Source organism: Melanotaenia boesemani, chromosome 15 (assembly GCF_017639745.1).
Source record: "Melanotaenia boesemani isolate fMelBoe1 chromosome 15, fMelBoe1.pri, whole genome shotgun sequence".
Lineage (NCBI taxonomy): Eukaryota > Metazoa > Chordata > Actinopteri > Atheriniformes > Melanotaeniidae > Melanotaenia > Melanotaenia boesemani.
In genome coordinates this window covers 30,996,327-31,014,454 of record NC_055696.1, presented here as the reverse complement: position 1 = coordinate 31,014,454, position 18,128 = coordinate 30,996,327, and the positions used below count along the sequence as shown (strand labels likewise).

The 18,128-nt window shown below is 42.5% G+C and overlaps 1 protein-coding gene across 2 annotated transcripts; it reads right to left on the bottom strand.

Annotated features, from left to right (window-relative positions):
• Positions 1-342: 342 nt before the first annotated feature.
• Positions 343-18,106, bottom strand: ap4m1 (adaptor related protein complex 4 subunit mu 1). 2 transcript variants are annotated; one of them, XM_042008538.1, is made up of 16 exons: positions 17,772-18,102; positions 17,309-17,367; positions 16,994-17,079; positions 16,787-16,893; positions 14,117-14,213; positions 13,688-13,798; positions 13,297-13,374; positions 13,104-13,166; positions 11,146-11,212; positions 10,209-10,262; positions 8,515-8,621; positions 8,089-8,180; positions 4,645-4,689; positions 2,795-2,845; positions 1,204-1,321; positions 343-660 (listed from the first exon to the last, which is right to left on the bottom strand). In XM_042008538.1, the coding sequence occupies exons 2-16, from the start codon at positions 17,364-17,366 to the stop codon at positions 469-471; spliced, it is 1,326 nt and encodes a 441-aa protein (XP_041864472.1). In that variant the 5' UTR covers position 17,367; positions 17,772-18,102; the 3' UTR covers positions 343-468. The 2 variants fall into 2 exon arrangements, with proteins under 2 accessions (XP_041864472.1, XP_041864473.1); XM_042008539.1 differs by lacking the exons at positions 343-660; positions 1,204-1,321; positions 2,795-2,845; positions 4,645-4,689 and adding an exon at positions 4,696-5,180 and having other exon boundaries at positions 17,772-18,106.
• Between the last annotated feature and the right edge of the window lie 22 nt (positions 18,107-18,128).

Here is an 18,128-nt window from a genome sequence, read left to right as displayed (position 1 = left end):
CTCCCAGAGGAAAAGAAGGCCCCTGGGCTCCACTACAGCCAGTCCATGTGAACTTTAACCGGGTTTAGCCTTTACTGGCTTCCCTTGTAAAAGGTTAAAGTGGACTTCAGAAAGGCTGAAGAGTGAATCATTACCAGATAGGTCCGGAAGGAGAAGTGGAAGGGGTCAGTGAGCAGAAATGACGACTGAATCAGCAAAAAGATGAGTAAAACTCTCTTCCTCTTGGGTGGGGTGAGTTTTGATATTTCTGGATCAAAACTGCTGATCTTTGGTGAGTCTGTGTCGACAAATATTCCAGGTCAGCTTTTTAAAGCAAAAAAACATGACATGCAAGGTCTCGTATGGATTAAACATGGCCGACCTTTATTTACAGACATGCGCCACAAAAAATACAAAATGAGCAGAATTCCATTGATCTTTAGTCCTTTAGGAGCCATCAGCCAATAAAACCAGTCTGATGAAGATCGTTCAGATCCGGATGGTGTAGGAGTCGGAGTGGGTGACGTACCGGACCCACCGCTGGGACGGGCTGGGCTGGATGGGAGACAGACGCAGGAATCGGATCTGCAGGCCCGTCGCGGTGAACTTCGGCAACTCGAAGCTCAAACCAACTGGACCGACCTCCAACATGGAGGCCGAGCTCAGACCCGGGACCTCCAACTGGAGACGAGGAGAGGGAGAGTGTAAGAAAACTGTCATCATCTAGCTGCTGTAACATGTCAAGTTTGTTTCTTTAAACAGATATTTGTGAGCAGGACTGCAGCGTTAGCTATTGATGCTAAAGCTAACTGGAACATTTTACCACCAACTGGACTGAATGAAAGATGGAGGCAGAACAGCTGGTCAGGCCTGAGACAATGTATCTGGACTGCCCCCTTGTGGTTGGCTACAGTTTACATAATAAGCCCCGCCCCTTTATTATAATATGCCAAAATAAAGCAAATTTCAGTAATTTGTCTCAAAATGTGGATTCTGTTAAAACATTTTATATATAATAAAGGCCAGAGCTGCAATATGAAAACAAAGGTGGATGAAAAGGCTTAACTTTCATATATTTTTTTTTCATTTTACTTTATTTGTATTTTAGCTTTTGTATTTTATTTGTGTTTATTTAAATTCTTAATTTAAGAGCTTATTTAATTTATTTTACCTTATTTTCATTTTTGTTGTTATTCAATACATGTCAGACAGATGAGGGTTTACCTTCAGCAGAGCTGAGAGCTGGGTTCCTCCAGTGAAGCGGGGGATCTGCCAGACCACGGCTCTGCTCTGCAGTTTCAGCTCGGCACTCTGATCCGGACTGCTGAGCTCCTGCGACAAACTGAAGCAAAACCACAGCAATTACACCTGAGGCGTTCAGGGAAGGTTGGAGTTCACATGTTCTTCCAGAGGTCAGAGTCAGAGAGGCAGAAAGCTTTCAGACATGATTTAATGGATAATCCTGACAACAGCTTTCAGTTGATGTAACTGTTAGTTTCCACCACACTGCTTCAGAACATGAAGAACAAAGAGAAGCTTTCATCACAGCCTGGTAAAGCTTCTGCGTTCAAGTGATCCTGATAACGCTCAGGTGATCCTGCTGCATTCAGGTGATCCTGCTGCGTTCAGGTGATCCTGCTGCATTCAGGTGATCCTGCTGCGTTCAGGTGAACCTGCTGCGTTCAGGTGAACCTGCTGCGTTCAGGTGATCCTGCTGCGTTCAGGTGAACCTGCTGCGTTCAGGTGAACCTGCTGCGTTCAGGTGATCCTGCTGCGTTCAGGTGATCCTGCTGCGTTCAGGTGAACCTGCTGAGTTCAGGTGAACCTGCTGAGTTCAGGTGAACCTGCTGAGTTCAGGTGAAGCTGCGTTCAATTGATACTGCTGGCTTCAGGTGTTTACCCACAATGCCCTGCTTTTTAGTCCACTTCCTGCATTTGGCTCCCCTGAAGCTACGTTTGTAGGTGGACCAGAGTTTGCATCAGAGTTTGTTCATCCACACCTCCCCAAACATACTGGACTTTCCGAGCTAACAAAGCAAAAGAACTTCCACATGCAGAGGGTACCGGTCGGATTTCATGCTCAGCCATCATGTCTGCGATGTGCACGCCACAGATGGTCCGGATGCTGGACTTCCTCAACATTGTGTTTTTAAATAATATTTGAAAAACGATGTTTTAACATTTGTACATCAGAATCATCCATGTCTAAAAACAACTCCCCTCTATTCTTCATAATTGAGCTGGCTGACCTGATGCAGGATTAATTTGGGAGATCCGGATGTCTCTGTGAGGCCTGTTGTCACAGATTTACTGTAAGGATTTGTAGGTGAAACCAACAGGAGGGTTTCCGGATCGGAATCTGGGACGGTTTGCAGCAGAGCGTAAAGCGGTGGATTAACACCTCCAGTCTGAAGCTGTGGGAGGATTACCGCTCCAGGCTGCCTCAGATGGAGTCTTAGTATATTGGGGGTCTTTTTCATGAGTGGGGGTCTAACAGTAAGGTGGACCGAAGGAAGAGTCTGAAATGATGTGGAATCTGTCCCGGTGTGTTGAAACTGGAGCTGTAGGGCGGAGAGAAGTACAGGACCTGATCACCGTGTTTACTTCCTACTTTACAAAACAAATGAGCAAGTCATCCGTGATGTTTGCTGCAAGAAGCAGGAGCCTCCTGTCGTCCGACAGCCGGAAGGCCCAGAAACAACAGCACAGCCATATATTCAAATCCAGACTTCAGCGTGACGACGCAGAAGTTTTTACATCCAAACTCATTTCCATAACAAACATCAGCGATCGGATTTGAATGGGAGCGCCTCACCTTACGGTGCCTTTGGGAACGGGGATGGTGGCGCAGACGTTGATGGCAGCGCTGCAACAGAAAACAAAACAATTACATCATCATCATCATCATCATGTGGTCTAATCCTCGGCCTGTTAATCAACATGAGTGCTCTCTGCTGCAGACGCTGACGGAAACATGAGGAATTCGCTGGACTGCAGAGCTGATTCTCAGAAACATCTATTGCCTACTGTAAACAGACTAAATAAACAAAAACCAGACTAGCCTGCCCTGGGATGGATTAGATTAAGAATATATAAAAGTTCCTTTCCTATACAATGGCTTATAAATGTTTTAGAGAAAAACTTTGTACTTGACAGAATAGATTGGAAGGCAGACTGATAATGAAATGTACATTTTACAATGAATTTCTTAATATTTTTTTACCTATTTTTGAATCAGTTCTAGAATATTAATTTCTTCTTTATGCTATTTATTAATGAAGTGAATGTTTGATGGTTTCAGAATTTCTTCCTGGATTAACAAAGTTTATTTTATCTTGCTGCTTTTATCGGTCTGCCTTGCTGCTACCAGGCTGGACCCCCTTTTTCAACAAACAACAAATCAAATTCAGCTCATAAAGTGCTTTTCATAACAAATACAATTCATGCTTATTAACCGTATCTAACATACTTTAAAAACACACACCTGATTTTAGTCTCTCTTTTCACACATGTGTACACACAAACAATAAATGTATGAAGCACTCATGAACAATGAACACAGGTTGGTCCATCATTGTTCATTGTACTCTGGTTCCTCAATACCTGATGCAAACCTTGTTTGACCAGGCGATAGTCAAACAAGGTAAAAATAAACACACACACACACATATATATATATATATATGCATATATATATGCATATATATATATATGTATAGACAGACAAACAGACAGATAGATAGATAGATATACATGATGATGGTGATGATATATACACACACACACACCTCTACAAGTTAACAATTTTTGACAAAATTGACAGAAAATGTGAAGAGTTATGCTACGCTGATATATCATAAATGCAGGACATTTACGTGAAATCGTGTAACTGTGATTTCTGTTTATAGAGAAGAGTGGAGGGTAAACCTCAACGTAATGTGTTAATGAGAACAGCTGTCATCTGAGCTACAACATTCAGCGGTGGAATTTTTTATGGTTAATCATCTTGTTAGAAAACAGCTTGTGCAAAAAGTACTTAGAGACTAAACATTTATAGAAGAAGCTCAGAGAAAGTTCTGCTACTGTAGTCCATCTGATTCAAGCCTGGACGTGGTGTGTGTCCAGAGATGCTGGTCTGCATACGCTGGTTGGTACAAGTAGATCAGCAGTTTCTGACCAGCAACCATGCCACATTCAAAGTCTCTTGCATCCTCTTTCTTCCTTATTCTGATGCTAAGTCTGAACTTCAGCTAGTCGTCTTCACTAGGACTTCACATGACGACATGCTGCCGTGTGATAGGCTGGTTAGATATTGGACATATGGAGCTGATAAAGTGGACGGTCAGTGTTTATCTGTAGCATTAGCAGTAACATCATCGCTCTGAACTGTTCCGTGCAAATCTGACACTTGCTGAAGAAACTTTTTTATAGTCTGGTTTGTATTACACTTTAAAACAGTTTTATTATGCAGATGAGACTTTGATCCAATTAGAGGACAGATCCTACGTTTCCCATCATGCACCTGAATGCAGCTTCTTTACAGTCCTCGCTCCTCTTTGTGTTAAAATGATTCAGTTAGTTAAACCATGGTTTGATGCCCTTTGACCAGCCTGCTGCTTCCTCAGCTTCAGCTTCTACAGAAATGTGAGTGAAGTGAAAACTGACCTCTTTGCTGGCAGATCACAGCGGAGCCTCATGAGCATCAGCAGCCTGCAGAGAGGAGGAAGATCAGCTTCAGGTAAAAACCACCTCAGATGAGCAATGGTACATGACTTATTAAGACCTGTTTCCAACAAGAGGTCCGGCTCAGGATGGGACGGTTTGGTGAACCCTGGTTTCACAGCAACCGTACCCTTACCTAATGCAAGCCAGCTAGAGATAACATAGCTGCATAACACTGACCTCATAGCAGCACGACACCTTCCTTAAATTCTAACGAAGAAGAATGTGGACCAGAAACAGAGGAAGAGGATGGTGGACATCCACTAGTTTGTCTTCTGTCTTCTTGTCATGTGGCTTTAAATAACAAAAAAATCTGCCATATAAACATGGAGCTGTTCTTGTTTTGTGATGATACTTTCCACCAATTAGTGGAGCAAGGTTTGTCAAGCTCACCCTTTAGGGTCGGATTGGTAAGACTGGAACTCTGGCTGGATATTCTGGCACCTTCCCTGATTAAGTGATCATCATCAGGGTAATCTCCTCTACGAAAGCAGCACAATGCCGAGGAAGAAAGACATCCCATCAGTTTTCAGGTCATTTCTCAGGTTCTCTTTCCAGAATCTCTGGAGTCCATCGTTCTACAGAAAGAAAGACTCTTCACAAGTGGAAACCATCGCTGACAGCTGCCAAGCTGTGGACGTCCCAGAAAGTTTAGATCATCAGAGCTCCATCACAGACTTTCCAGGCCTCAGTCAGCAGGTTCAATCTTCAAGTTCAGGACAGTCCAGTCAGAAAAAGACTGAATGGCTTGTACAGAAGGCCTGGCCTGGATACCAGTGTTCTGGAGTCAGATGTGAGTCCATCCGTCCAACAGCTAAAGCTGAAACTGATTCCAAACACAGCAGCACCAGAACCAAGGTGTTTGAGGTCTCAGTGTGGTCCAGTCAGAGTCCAGACCTCAACCGGGTTAAAAGAAACTGTGGTGAGACTTTCTGATGCTGTAAACCTTGATGATGTGAAGCAACAATGGAAAGAAGAGTGGAGCAAAATTCCTCCACCACCTTGAGAAAGACTGATGATGTCATCCAGAAACCATGACTGGACCTTCCTGCTGCTGGAGGAGCTTCTTTCACCATGACAGGATTTAACAGCTGATGAAGATCTGACTCTCAGAAATGACAGATCTTCCATGTTGTTCCTGTTTCAGCTCATCATCCCGCTGAATCTGCAGCCAAGCCCTTCAACACTGGCCAGATGATATAAACATCTCAGTTTCAACATCTAAAATGTTCTCCTGGAACAAAATATGGCTTGATGAGATTCAGGTTTTATGTACATTTTACACAGAGACCCAGTGTTTTTGGAAATGAGGTTTATAAGTGGTGACAATAAGAGATCTTAGTTTATCTCTGTATGTTTTTAATTTGACACTTTGGATAATTTCTTATATTTTTAACACATTTAATGCCTTATAAGCAGAGATCTTTATTAAAGTAATCCTGGGCAAAAACTGAATCTTACGGTAATTTATATTCTTTTGTGTGACCGACTGCTGATTTTTACATGAATCATTTCACACTGATTCATTCTGGCTGAAAGGAAACAGAAACGACCTCCACACCTGATCTGTCAGGTGTTTTTAAAGCATAGCTAAATGAAACATGTGCAGAGACCTCAGGTCTGATGAGGAAGGTCGTTACCATAAAGCCAACGCCTCAGACTACAGAAATAGAAGCATAGTATGATGAACCAGCATGAAACGATGGAAAACAGCGTGCTAGTGGGAGGTGGGTCGACTGATGCTGAAGCAGCTGTGTTTCCTGTTTTCCAGACAAAATTTCCCCTTTTTAACTGGATCCTGGATCCTAGAAATCATATGCATGGCAGGAAATGTCCTCCAGTTCAACTAGGACAAGACGGAGGTTTTAGTTACTGGCACTGGAGTGGAGAGAGAAACAACACACTTTGAACTCTGGCATTAGAACCATGAGGACAGGTGAGAAACCTCAGAGTCATATTTGACTCTGAACTCAGGGTTAACACCCAGATCAAGAAAGTCACTAAGACTTCTTTCCACCAGCTGAAGAACATTGCCAGAGTTCGAGTTTCTCTCCGAAGCCGATGCAGAAGTCCATGCTTTCATCACCTGCAGGACTGATTATTGCAATACATTCTTCTTTCTGGTCTCTCAATGAAAACCTTAGCAGCACTGCAGCTGCAGAACTCTGCAGCAGGTCTGCTGACAGGGACCAGAAAGAGAGCCCACATCACCCCCATCCTGGAGTCTCTGGACTGGCTTCCAGTCTGCTTCAGGGTCAATTTTAAGGTTCTTCTACTGGTTTTTAAGACTCTTAATGGTTTTGAGCCTTCTTGCTTCTTCTTACTTAGAAGGTGAGCCTCTTTTAGTGTTCATGATCCACATCTGTGGGACAGTCTGTCAGAGGAGCTGACGGTCAGAGGACTAGTCTTTAAAGTCATTTACTGTCCTTGTTTTATTTTATATTCATTTATTTGATCATTACTTTTATCCATGTTTTACTTGTTTAATTATGTATTACTTTTTTTTAAACACATTTTTTTTTTTTAATTCAGATTTTATTGTTTTGTTGTCTTAACTCCTACATATACTTTTATACATGCTGCTCCTGTCTATCTATCTATCTATCTATCTATCTATCTATCTATCTATCTTTATTATTATTATTATTATTATTATTTAAAGTCTATTTGATCCCTTTTATATTGAGCTTCCCAGTGTTGTCCAGTGTTTTCCTTTTCCTTATGTCTGCAGGTCCGCTGCTGCAGTGATCGTCCTTGTCTGGGGGGCTGGTGCCGCCCTGCACTATATCGCTTCCTCACATCAGCATTAAGCCTGATACTGGGGACTGGGGGTTGTCTGTGGGGTATGGGATTAGTGCTTGGGTTGGTAGGTGGGGGTGCTTTTGTGTGCTTTACCTGTGAGCGTGTGAGCGATAACGATTGGATGTTTTTTGTTTTTAATGTGGTGGAATTATATGCTTGGGTACGTAAAGGCTTATTTTTAATTCGGTTTTGTTGTTGATATTTATTCATTATTGTTGTGTAAAGTACTTTGTGCTGATCTTATGTATGAAAAGTGATTGATTTGATTGATTAATAACACCCTCTGATGTCACTATGGAGAGCAGATGAGTAAAAGATTAGTTAATTAAAACTGAGATTAAACACCAGTTCTGATGTTCTCATCCACCTTCAGTTTCAAACATCATTAAATTAAGATCAAACCTGTCCAGGGTTAAAGGATGCGGTTAACACTGCCATCTAGTGGTGAACCACATATTACAGAGGACTCTGTTATTATCTATCATAACAGATAAATCCAACTTGCTTCATGCGTCTATCCAGACTTTTATTTTCCTTTTGCTTGTCTTGTATGTGAAAGTTTAAAGTTGTGGTTAAGGTCCGTACCTTCCAGTGTTGTCTCGCTCGAATGCCGGGAAGAGACGGAACGGCGGCGCTGATGGCAGGTTGTCGCTCAGCTGGTACTGCATCACCGTTTGCTGCAGCAGGCCAACAAGAAGAGGAAGAGGAGTCAGTTTTGATGGAGGATGAGGATGACACAGCTGATGCAGGAAAATAGCTTGAAAGTTTTCTGACTTGGCAGACCCAAAAATAGTAAAAGATTTTAGTAAAAAAGTTTTAAGAGTTGAACATCATGAGTTTGGATAATGTTTTATTTACTTCCACTGTTATAAATGATTTGGATTGTGGACAAAAGGGAACGAAAGGGACATTTACAAGTTAAAGACATCATCCTGGAAACCTGCAGTTTCAGACTAAAACATAGAGATAGTTAAAAACTAATAAATGTAGCGAGAGCTGAGGGGTGGGCACCTCTCCCTGGCTGGGGCTGAGTCGGAGGATCCGGTAGCTGTCAAACTCGTCCAGTCGCACCGCCTGGTGGAAGCTGCACTCGTCCACCCGAACGGCAGCTCCGTAACCTGAACAGGAACAACCAGATCAGAATCAATCATCCAGCTTAGACAGTTCAGACCAGTTCCAACTGAATCTGCCACCAAATGTCATCCCAAAGCCTCAAAACGCTGGAAACAATAAATAAACAACCCAGAAACTGAGGATCAGCAGGTTAGGTTAGACACATCAGAGAAGATTACAAATATTACATGGAAACATCTTCTGTTGGCTGCAGTTTGTAACTGATGCCACTAGATGTCACTAATCTGTCCCTGCTTCAGCTCATAAATAAATCCTTTAATCCATGTCCAATCAGAAGATTTCATCAGTAAAGACATTCAGAAAAAAAAGATTTTAAATGAACTCATTATCCATCTTGGTTCAAATAAAGTAACTGATATATCCAGGAAAGTCCAGTTATCTCATTCAATTTAATGTCTCTAGAACTACTAAAACAAAGGTGACCTACGGAGTTCCCCATGGCTCCACGTAGGGCCCCTGTTGTTCAGCATCTACATGCTCCACTAGCTCAGGTCATAGAAACAAACCAAATATGTGATTACAATTATGCTGACGATACTCAGCTCTATATTACTGTCTCACCAGAGTCTCACACAAAGCTTCAGTTCATGTTTCGGTCAAGTCGATACTTGGATTGGTTGAAACAAAAAAATCAGAAATGGAGTCATAGCCATATTAAAGCAGAAACCAAATCAGCCTTTTACCAGCTGAATAATATATTTAAAATAAGGGGACTGATGGCTCAGCATGATTTAGATCATCTGTTTTCCGTAGTCTTGGTTTCTGTAATAGACGTTTTACGGGTCCCTTAAAAAAATCAACTGCAACTGATCCAGAATGTTGCTGCTCATGTTCTCACAAAGACTAGAAGAAGGGAACAAATGGTTCCAGTTCTCACCTCTTTACTCTGGTTTTACTGTGTTTCTGCTGGTGTACGAGGCTCTGAACGGTTCTAATCCAACATTTAGATGCGCCACCAAGATTTCTAAGATCATCCAGAGTTCAGACTAGACATTTAGTTTTTCTGCTCCAGGTATCTGGAACAAACTAACAGAAAACCTGAAGTCTGATCCAGACCTGAATTATCCCGGAAAACCTGAAGTCTGATCCAGATCTGGATAGTCCCGGAAAACCTGAAGTCTGATCCAGACCTGGATAGTCCCGGAAAACCTGAACACTGATCCAGACCTGGATAGTCCAGGAAAACCTGAAGTCTGATCCAGACCTGAGTTCTGCTAAATCTGGCCTGGAAATGATTTTATTTACTGCATCTCTGTTTTATTATTTTCCTGCATATGTTCACAGCTGGCGTTGCTGACGATGATGATGATGTATTTCCTGTTGACGTCTGTTTGCATCATATCTCACTCACTGTCTTTCCTTGTCTGTTTCTTCTGTTCCTGTGCAGCACACTGGAATTAGCCTCGCCTCATTCGTTATGGGTGCATGCTAACTTTGCTCTACACCTCAGTTACACTGAGTCACCCATGACGTTGCACAATGAGAAAGAAGGTTTTAATTCTGTTATATTTTAAAAGGATCGTTTTAAAATGTTTGATTTCAGCCAGACACTCCTGTTTCTATGTTCTTACCTCGGAGCTCTGATTTCCCGATGCTGAACTCCTCATTAAGACCGATTCGGATTTCTGGAAGTAAAAACAGAAAAGACGGCTTTAAAAAAAACAAAAAAAAAAAAAACAACTTATTTACTGGAAGGTCTTTGAATGCACCACTGTGACTTAAAACACCTGGGCCCGTACTCCTAAAGACTCTGAGAATCCTCCCAACTTGGCCTATAAATTCCTAGCAGGGAGTCTTAGCTTAGGAGTGCTACCAGAACATTCTCAGAGAAATCTGAGCGAGACACTCAGACCTGGACAGAAACTCCTGTCTTAGTGAGGTGTGGTCAGCCTTGTGCTAGGTATGAGTTATCCTTACATACACTAAAAGCCTGATAAAAATACACTTTTGGTGTTAACGGACAAATCAATAGACTAAATCATAAAATCTGATCTCTATGAAGACTGGCTCTATGAAATTGGTTAAATAATAAGCTGCACTTTGACGTTATCCTACAGAACGTGTAGAAACTCAGGTCCATTATTCTCCATTTTGTGTTTTTCATTCATTCATCATTTTCTTTATCGCTTAGTCCAATTAAAGGTTGCAGTGAGCTGAAGTCTATCCCAGCAATTAACAGGCGAGAGGCAGGTACACCTGGACAGGTCACCAGTCCATCACAGGTCCAACACAGAGACACAAACAACCGCTCACACTACTCCTAGAGGAAAATTAGAGTGACCAATAAACATGCATGTCTTTGGATGGAGGAAGCCGGAGAGAATCCACACATACACGGGGAAAACATGCAAACTCCACACTGAAAGGCCACTCTTTGCGTTACTACTCTTCACTTTTAGTGGAAATTCTAAGAAGACATCATGACTCAGAGTTTGGCCCCCAGGAGCAACTCTGCTCTGGTAATCTTTAGGAATGTGGCCCTTGGTCTTGGTTGTTTCTCAGACTCACCTGAGCAGCTGGGCATGTAGCACTTGACTCGGATTTCTCCCTCCACGTCCGCCTTCATCAGAACTCCCTGCAGGAATAAATCAGCTGTGAAAGGTGAGTCCGGCCTCCAGCACTGCTGGACTCGTCCTGAACACAATCTCATCTCAAAGATCTCAGAGTTACACATGTTCCCATCAGAGCTTCACTCTCAGCCTGCAGGTTTTCTGCTGGTTCCTGGAGGTTCTAAAAGCAGAATGGGAGGCAGAACCTTCAGTCATCGAACCCCTCTCTGTGGAACCAGCTCCCAGTTTAGCTTCAGGACGCAGACCCCCCCCATCTCTAACCCTTGTTCTTAAAGGTAAATTCAGGGCACCATCTGGGTTATCTTTTAAAATTCCACTTTCATTTTGTTCTTAAAGGTCATCAGGACACATTAATGGACAGAAACGTCCTCTCAAAAAAACTGTAGTAAAAACATTACAGATTAATATTTATTCCCACTTTTTGCAGACCAAACTCGATGTGTAAAACCTAGAACATGGTTGTGTGTGAGTCAGAGTATTGATCCAACCCGTGAGCTCCGCTGAGGAACCTTAGGCCAGTGGAAGTGACTGGAAATGAGTTGCACAAATAGACACTAGGCTAATTACTAATCCTGGAAGTGTGTGTGTATTTTAAGAGACGTCTGAGTAAACGACAATAATGGACAATGAGTCGATGCTGGTATTGATGACCAAAGCCCCGGTGGGAGGATCATGGTGCATCAATAAGAACAGAAAGATCAGAGGGAGAAACAGACACATGCTGCATAAAGAACCAAACATGTAAACATAAAAACTCAGGTCAAACAGATCATTTGTGGGCATCCATGATTAATATGCCACTGTTTGCTCCAGATATTGATGAAAGGTCTGGACTGCAGGCAGGCCAGTTCAGCAGCCGGACTCTTCTCCTGTGAAGCCATGCTGCTGTGATGGATGCAGGATGTGGTTCAGCATCGTCTTGCTGAAACCTGCAAGGTCTTCCTTGAAAGAGACGTTGTCTGGATGGGAGCAGATGTTGCTCTAAAACCTCCATGTACTTCTCAGCATTGATGGAGCTTCACAGATGTGGAAGCTGCCCACACCATAGGCACTAATGCAGCCCCATCCCATCAGAGATGCAGCTTTTCACCTGTCCACTGATAACAAGCTGGATGCTCCCTCTCCTCTTTAGTCTGCAGGACACGCAGTCCATGCTTTCCACAAACTAGTTCACATCTTCATCCAGGTTTCCACTTTGCCTCAGAGCTTTTTTAATGTGCTTTGGTCCAGAGAAGATGGAGCTGGTTCTGGATCCTGTTCACATCTGGCTTCTTCTCTGCATAATGGAGTTTTAACCTGCATTTATGGATTTCAGGGTGAACTGTGTTTATAGACAGTGGTTTCTGGAAGTCTTTGGCTTTGGTTTAGGTGTGTGTGTTTCTGGTACTTTGGTTGTTGTTGTGATACATGTTGTTGTTCTTGTCTTGGTTATTTTTTAGGGACTCCTGATGATTGTCAGCTTAGTTTACCTGTAAAAGCTGAAGGAAAGTCTCTGTTGTGTTTCTGTACAGGTGTAGCAGCTGGCTGTCTGATGTTAGGTTGGACTGAAGCTTGTTGCTTCTATCTACTGGATCTTTGTCTCCTCTTCCATTTCTCTACTTTCCTTTTTACTTCTCTCCATTACTGTCCATTTTATTCTGTCCCCTATGGTCACAATTCCACAATACCAAATAAATAAGATAAAACAATATATTTAAACAAATAAAGAAATAATAAATCAGATTATCAAGAGGAGCCTTATACCCATAAAGCTCTTTGAGGAAAGCAAATTTGTTCAGTACAACACAGCAGCCAGACCATCATTCTGCCGCCACCATGCTGGACAGGACAAGTTAAAAAAAAAAAAAAAAAAAAAAAAAGAACAGTTTAATCTGTGATTGACTTCATTTTACTCACATTGGAGCCGATAACAACCGACATCCTCTCAATCACATCCACAAATATCTCACTCTTCCCTCCCTGGAAAGAAAACAGACATAAACAGACTTTTCCATAAAGTTTGCTCCAGGACGTCTAGTCCAGCTGGGATCTGACGCTTTACTGGATTTAAAGTTGCAGCCTGGAAAGAGAAAGGAAGAGGGTGTTTTACCTGCTCCCGGCTGGACTGGATGGGTCTGGTGGCTGCAGAACTCGGGGCCACTTTACTCTGCTGGGTTTCAGCTCCGAACTGCAAACAACAACAAACAGACTGAATCCCGGCTCTCAGAGAGCAAGAGTCAGCAGCTCTGGTCCTCAAGAGCCACAGTCCTGCTGCAAGTCCAGCAACTCTGGTCCTGCAAGTTTTAGATGTCTCAACACACCTGACTGAGATGAACGAGTCACTGAGCAGAACTTAATAAGCTGCCAGGCACACTGCAGCAGGAAAACATCTAAAACCTGCAGGACGGCGGCTTTCCAGGACCAGAGATGTCCAGGACCAGATACGATGATTTCAGAGCCGGCGGTCTACACTGGTCTGACTGGTATTGGGGAATATTTACCAGTCCAACGTTGCTGAGGTCAAACAGGCTGAAGGGTTTGGAGGAAACGGCTTCAGTCTGGATGAAGTTCTTCAGAACATCGGAGGACGTGGTCTGGATGTAACCGTAGTCCTGAAAGACAGACGGACACTGGCTGATGGAAGCCTTGGTGTGTGTAGCGTTTCTGTAAAATCAGGTTTTCCTTGTGGGGAATCGAGTAAGTTGGTTGGATTCATGCTGACTTTTTATAGCATCGTAGTTATGAGCAGGCTACTTGTACTCTGCCACCTCCATTTAGAAACGCAGTAGATGTTAAACAGACGGTGATTCCAGCTACAGAAATATGACATCAGGACATCAGCAACAACATGCAACCAAACTAAAACGAACAGATCGGACTAATCAGAATCATTAAAGTGCTCTCCGGTGCCACCATCAGCAAAAACTCACCACCACCTCGTCCAGCAGCTCGTAGATGAGAGCAAAGTTCATCTGCACCGACTTCTCAGAGAGGTTGCCGCAGTAATCTTTCACCAGAGCCGTCAGCCTGAAACACACAGTTCAGCCCGGCTGTTACCAGCACACACACCGACCAGGTAAGCTGCCAGCACCTGGAAACACGCGGCTTTTCAGCATAAATATGAATAAAGCCTATAAGGGTAAAACACAGTCGGTCTAGTTCTAACGGGCTTCAGTACTCGGATTTAGGGCTGCACGATAATGAACAAAATGAATGAATATCAACATTGTAATCACGATTATTAATCACGATCATTCACTGTGTTTGGAACAATATGTATTTTTATTGCACCAATTATGAAAAATAATATGTGGCAACAATTTTTAGTTAAAATTAAACTTGAAATCAGAATAGATAATAAATAATGCAAAAAAATATTGAGGCGTTAATGTAAATTATGGGGCTACAAAAAATGCTAAATTAAGAGCCGTTTGGGAGCCAAAAGAGCTGAACATCCCATCACTAGTACATACAGTTGTAATGGATGCTACCGTGGAGAGGGATGTCGTGAGAAAGGCAAAAATTGATGGAAAGACAACCTAACAATCTTTAGAACAGCGAAAAAATAATTAAATTAAATTCTTCAGTCAATATTTTCTTTGTTTTTTAAGTTTAATTTTATTAAGTGTAATTTGTTTTTTTTTAAATTAGGAGTCTGCAACACAACAATTAACTTTTTAAATATTTATGTCCACACTCTTCATTAATAGACATTAACATCTGACGGTAAGCCAGCAGGGGATCATCCAGCAGCTGTTATGTACGTTTCATTTTCAGCCTGCTCATGAAATAGAGGCGATCATCTCCTGCTCTGAATGCAGCTGCATGAGGAACAAGCCTCTTCTGAGTGCTTCTGGGTGGGGGACACCAAGTATAGCAACAAAGTCGCCAAGTTGGCAACACAACTAGCTGCCGACTGTAAAAGGTGTGCACCCTTGTAATTTAGGCAGCTTAATGAAGCCTTGGCCTTGCTTTTGCCCCTGGTGGTTGGCAGACTACTGGTTGTGATCAGAGATGCAGCAGAGTCGCATTTTAAATGTAAATTTTGTAGACGATCAGGTTCATTTAATTGTGGCCACGAAAGTCGTGATCACGATCAAAATCCGATTAATTGTGCAGGCCTACTCGGATTCATATTCTTCATGCCCCAGATTGACATTAACAGCTACCCTTCAGCCTTGAGACCGACGCCAATGTTAAGACATCAGTCTCATCCGGTGGGGCCTCGAAATTCACGTTCATTAATAATTCTATTGAATATTATTTACTGTCTTTGGACACATGAATAATTGGTAATATATAAACTAGTTCCCACCAGTCCTCAACATAGTCTTTAGGCAGAGTTCTCCAGGATCCTTGAAGGACTTTTATAAAGTTCTTCTCCAGATGGTTTCTGCCTTTTGTTCCGTTCTCAGTCCAGATGATCCCACACTGCTTCAGTAATGTTGAGGTCTGGGTTCTGGGGAGGATCCGTCCCTCCATCAGACCCACTGAGGTCCGGGTTCTGGGGAGGATCCGTCCCTCCATCAGACCAACTGAGGTCCGGGTTCTGGGGAGGATCCATCCCTCCATCAGACCCACTGAGGTCCGGGTTCTGGGGAGGAGCCGTCCCTCCATCAGACCCACTGAGGTCCGGGTTCTGGGGAGGATCCATCCCTCCATCAGACCTGTTTCCACTGATCTTCAGTCCAGTTCTTGTGTCATGTGACCTACCTCAGTCTTTCCTCCCCGTTTCCCTTCCTTAAGAATGGCTTCCTGATGGCCACGTTTCCATGGAGACCATTTCTGCTGAGGCTTTGCCCAACAGCAGATGGATCAGCTGAAGGTCCAGATGCATCTCTCAGGTCCTGGTTCAGCTCTTTGGGAATCGCCTTGTTGCTGTTGAAATCTTGTTTTCTGTCTGTCAGACTGTCTGATCTTTGCTGGTTTTACACATGAAACTAAAGAAATGGGAACAAGCTAACCTAAAGATCCTGTTTAAACCGGTTCTTTGCTAAGTTGTCTGTTATGTGTCAACTCAGCTCTGGTTCATCCCGCGAGTTAGGAGCCTTTTTCTGCCTGAAGAATTCAGAGGTCAGAGTTGAGTTTTTCTGGAACTGGTCCAGTACTAGGGCTGGACTGAAACTGGTAATAGAACTGGACTTAAAATGGGGGGAAAAGAAGACAATGTCCAATGAAAAACTTTAAAAGATCTTAAAAAAGATGGAGAACTATTAATGAAAACCACTTTTAAGGACTACATAAAGTCATAGATGAAGACATGAGGACTGGATCAGGACCTGCATCTGAACAGCAGCAGAATCTGTCCCCAAAATTACAGAAGAAATAGTTTTAGGAGTTTGCTGTTTTTCTACAATGTATAGTTTTCTAGAAATTATTAAAAATTGCTGATGGCATGTGCTAACTTTGCAAACAAACATCTTGAGCTTTCTGCGGACTGATTGGTGCCATCTGATCAGGCCAGTGACGTCAACCAATCAAAACAGAGTTGGTTTATTTAGTAGGGCCTGCTTTTCTAGATTTAGTTTATACAGAAAAATGTGTCAAGTTGGCGAGAATCTTAACACTTGAATATAACTTTGAGAGAACAACAAACAGACCGGTTGAGGAACTCGATGATGGTAAACGGTGAGGAGTCAGCTGTTGTCGTGGCAACCCAGTAAAGTCCTCCCTGCCTGATGTGGACAAAGTGCAGATCTTTGTGACTCTGCGGGACAACGGGGACATTTCAGCCTGGAACTTCTTTAAAACTAGATTTTTAAAAACTTTCTAAAAAATTTTGTGCACACAGAAAATAGCGCTGTTACCATGACAACCGGAGGCTGGTCTCCAGTCAGGGCTGTGACCTTCTCATAGAAAGTATTGACAACATCATTTCCTGCTTCTCCGCGGACTGGTGGTTGGGTCAAGGTGAACTTTTATTCAGAACAGAACGAAGACATTTAGAAACATTAAAGGCATCAAACCGGACCTCCCCCAATAATTTTCTGCTTATTAACGATCCAGAGTCAGACAAACGTGCCTCCTGTCTTTCTAAAAGGAAAGGTATTGATCAACTGACTACAATAACGGTCGGTACTGGCACACGGCCTTGGTTATTTTCAGCTAGACAACAAGGATACAGTCCTTATAGATGAGGTGGTCTCCCTTGGAGGACAAGATAAAAACCTGAGAGATCATCCTGCAGAGAGACAGAAGAGAGCAGCCTGATCAGAAATAATTTGTCTGAGATCCGAGTCGCTCTTTATGCTACTGTTTGCTCAGGTTAACAGTATTCAGATTATTCCTTTAAATAATTTCCACAAACATGTTTTACTCTTAAGTGTGAGGAGATAAAACTCCTCCTAAATGAAGATGATAGCAAGACATGCCAAAGTTACTGTATGCTGAATGCAATTTTACCTCGAGAAAACACACATTAAATCTTCAAAATGTTTATGACATTCATCTGGGACTTTAACTCTGTTACATTACATTACATTTAACTGACAAGATTCAGCCTACATCTCTAAGAATACAAGGAAAAAATGCGTTTGCCTATAATTTCACGAGGCTGTAATGAATTTCAGACAATACTTTACTCACCTACTTAAGATCGAACAGGAACAATCAATAAAAAACGTTGTTTTAGCTATGTTTTTACATTCCTGAATAGCAGTTGGAGCAAATATGCTAATGCTAGCATACCGAACCAGGCTAACAGCAAGCTAAAGTATAATTGAACGTATAAGATTTCACATGGTAGCAGTTTTAAATCGTAAAACGTATCAAACACAGACAGATTAAATGTCAATGTGAAGTATTAAAATCTCAAATGGAGTACGAGGTGCGTGTTTATACAGTGATTAGCTGGATGCACATCAAACAACTCAATGTTTACAAACTGGGTCAACAGCTAAGCTAGCAGATAAGCTTACAACGCCGCCTGTTGGCGGGCGGATA

Excerpts from the sequence above, each read along its gene's own strand:
- ap4m1 (XM_042008538.1), bottom strand. The coding sequence starts at position 17,366 with ATGATCTCTCAGGTTTTTATCTTGTCCTCCAAGGGAGACCACCTCATC. Across the intron at positions 16,894-16,993 it reads ACCAGCCTCCGGTTGTCATG|AGTCACAAAGATCTGCACTT; the intron begins GTAACAGCGCTA and ends GTTGTCCCGCAG. Across the intron at positions 1,322-2,794 it reads GTTCCCAAAGGCACCGTAAG|TTTGTCGCAGGAGCTCAGCA; the intron begins GTGAGGCGCTCC and ends GTTTTGCTTCAG.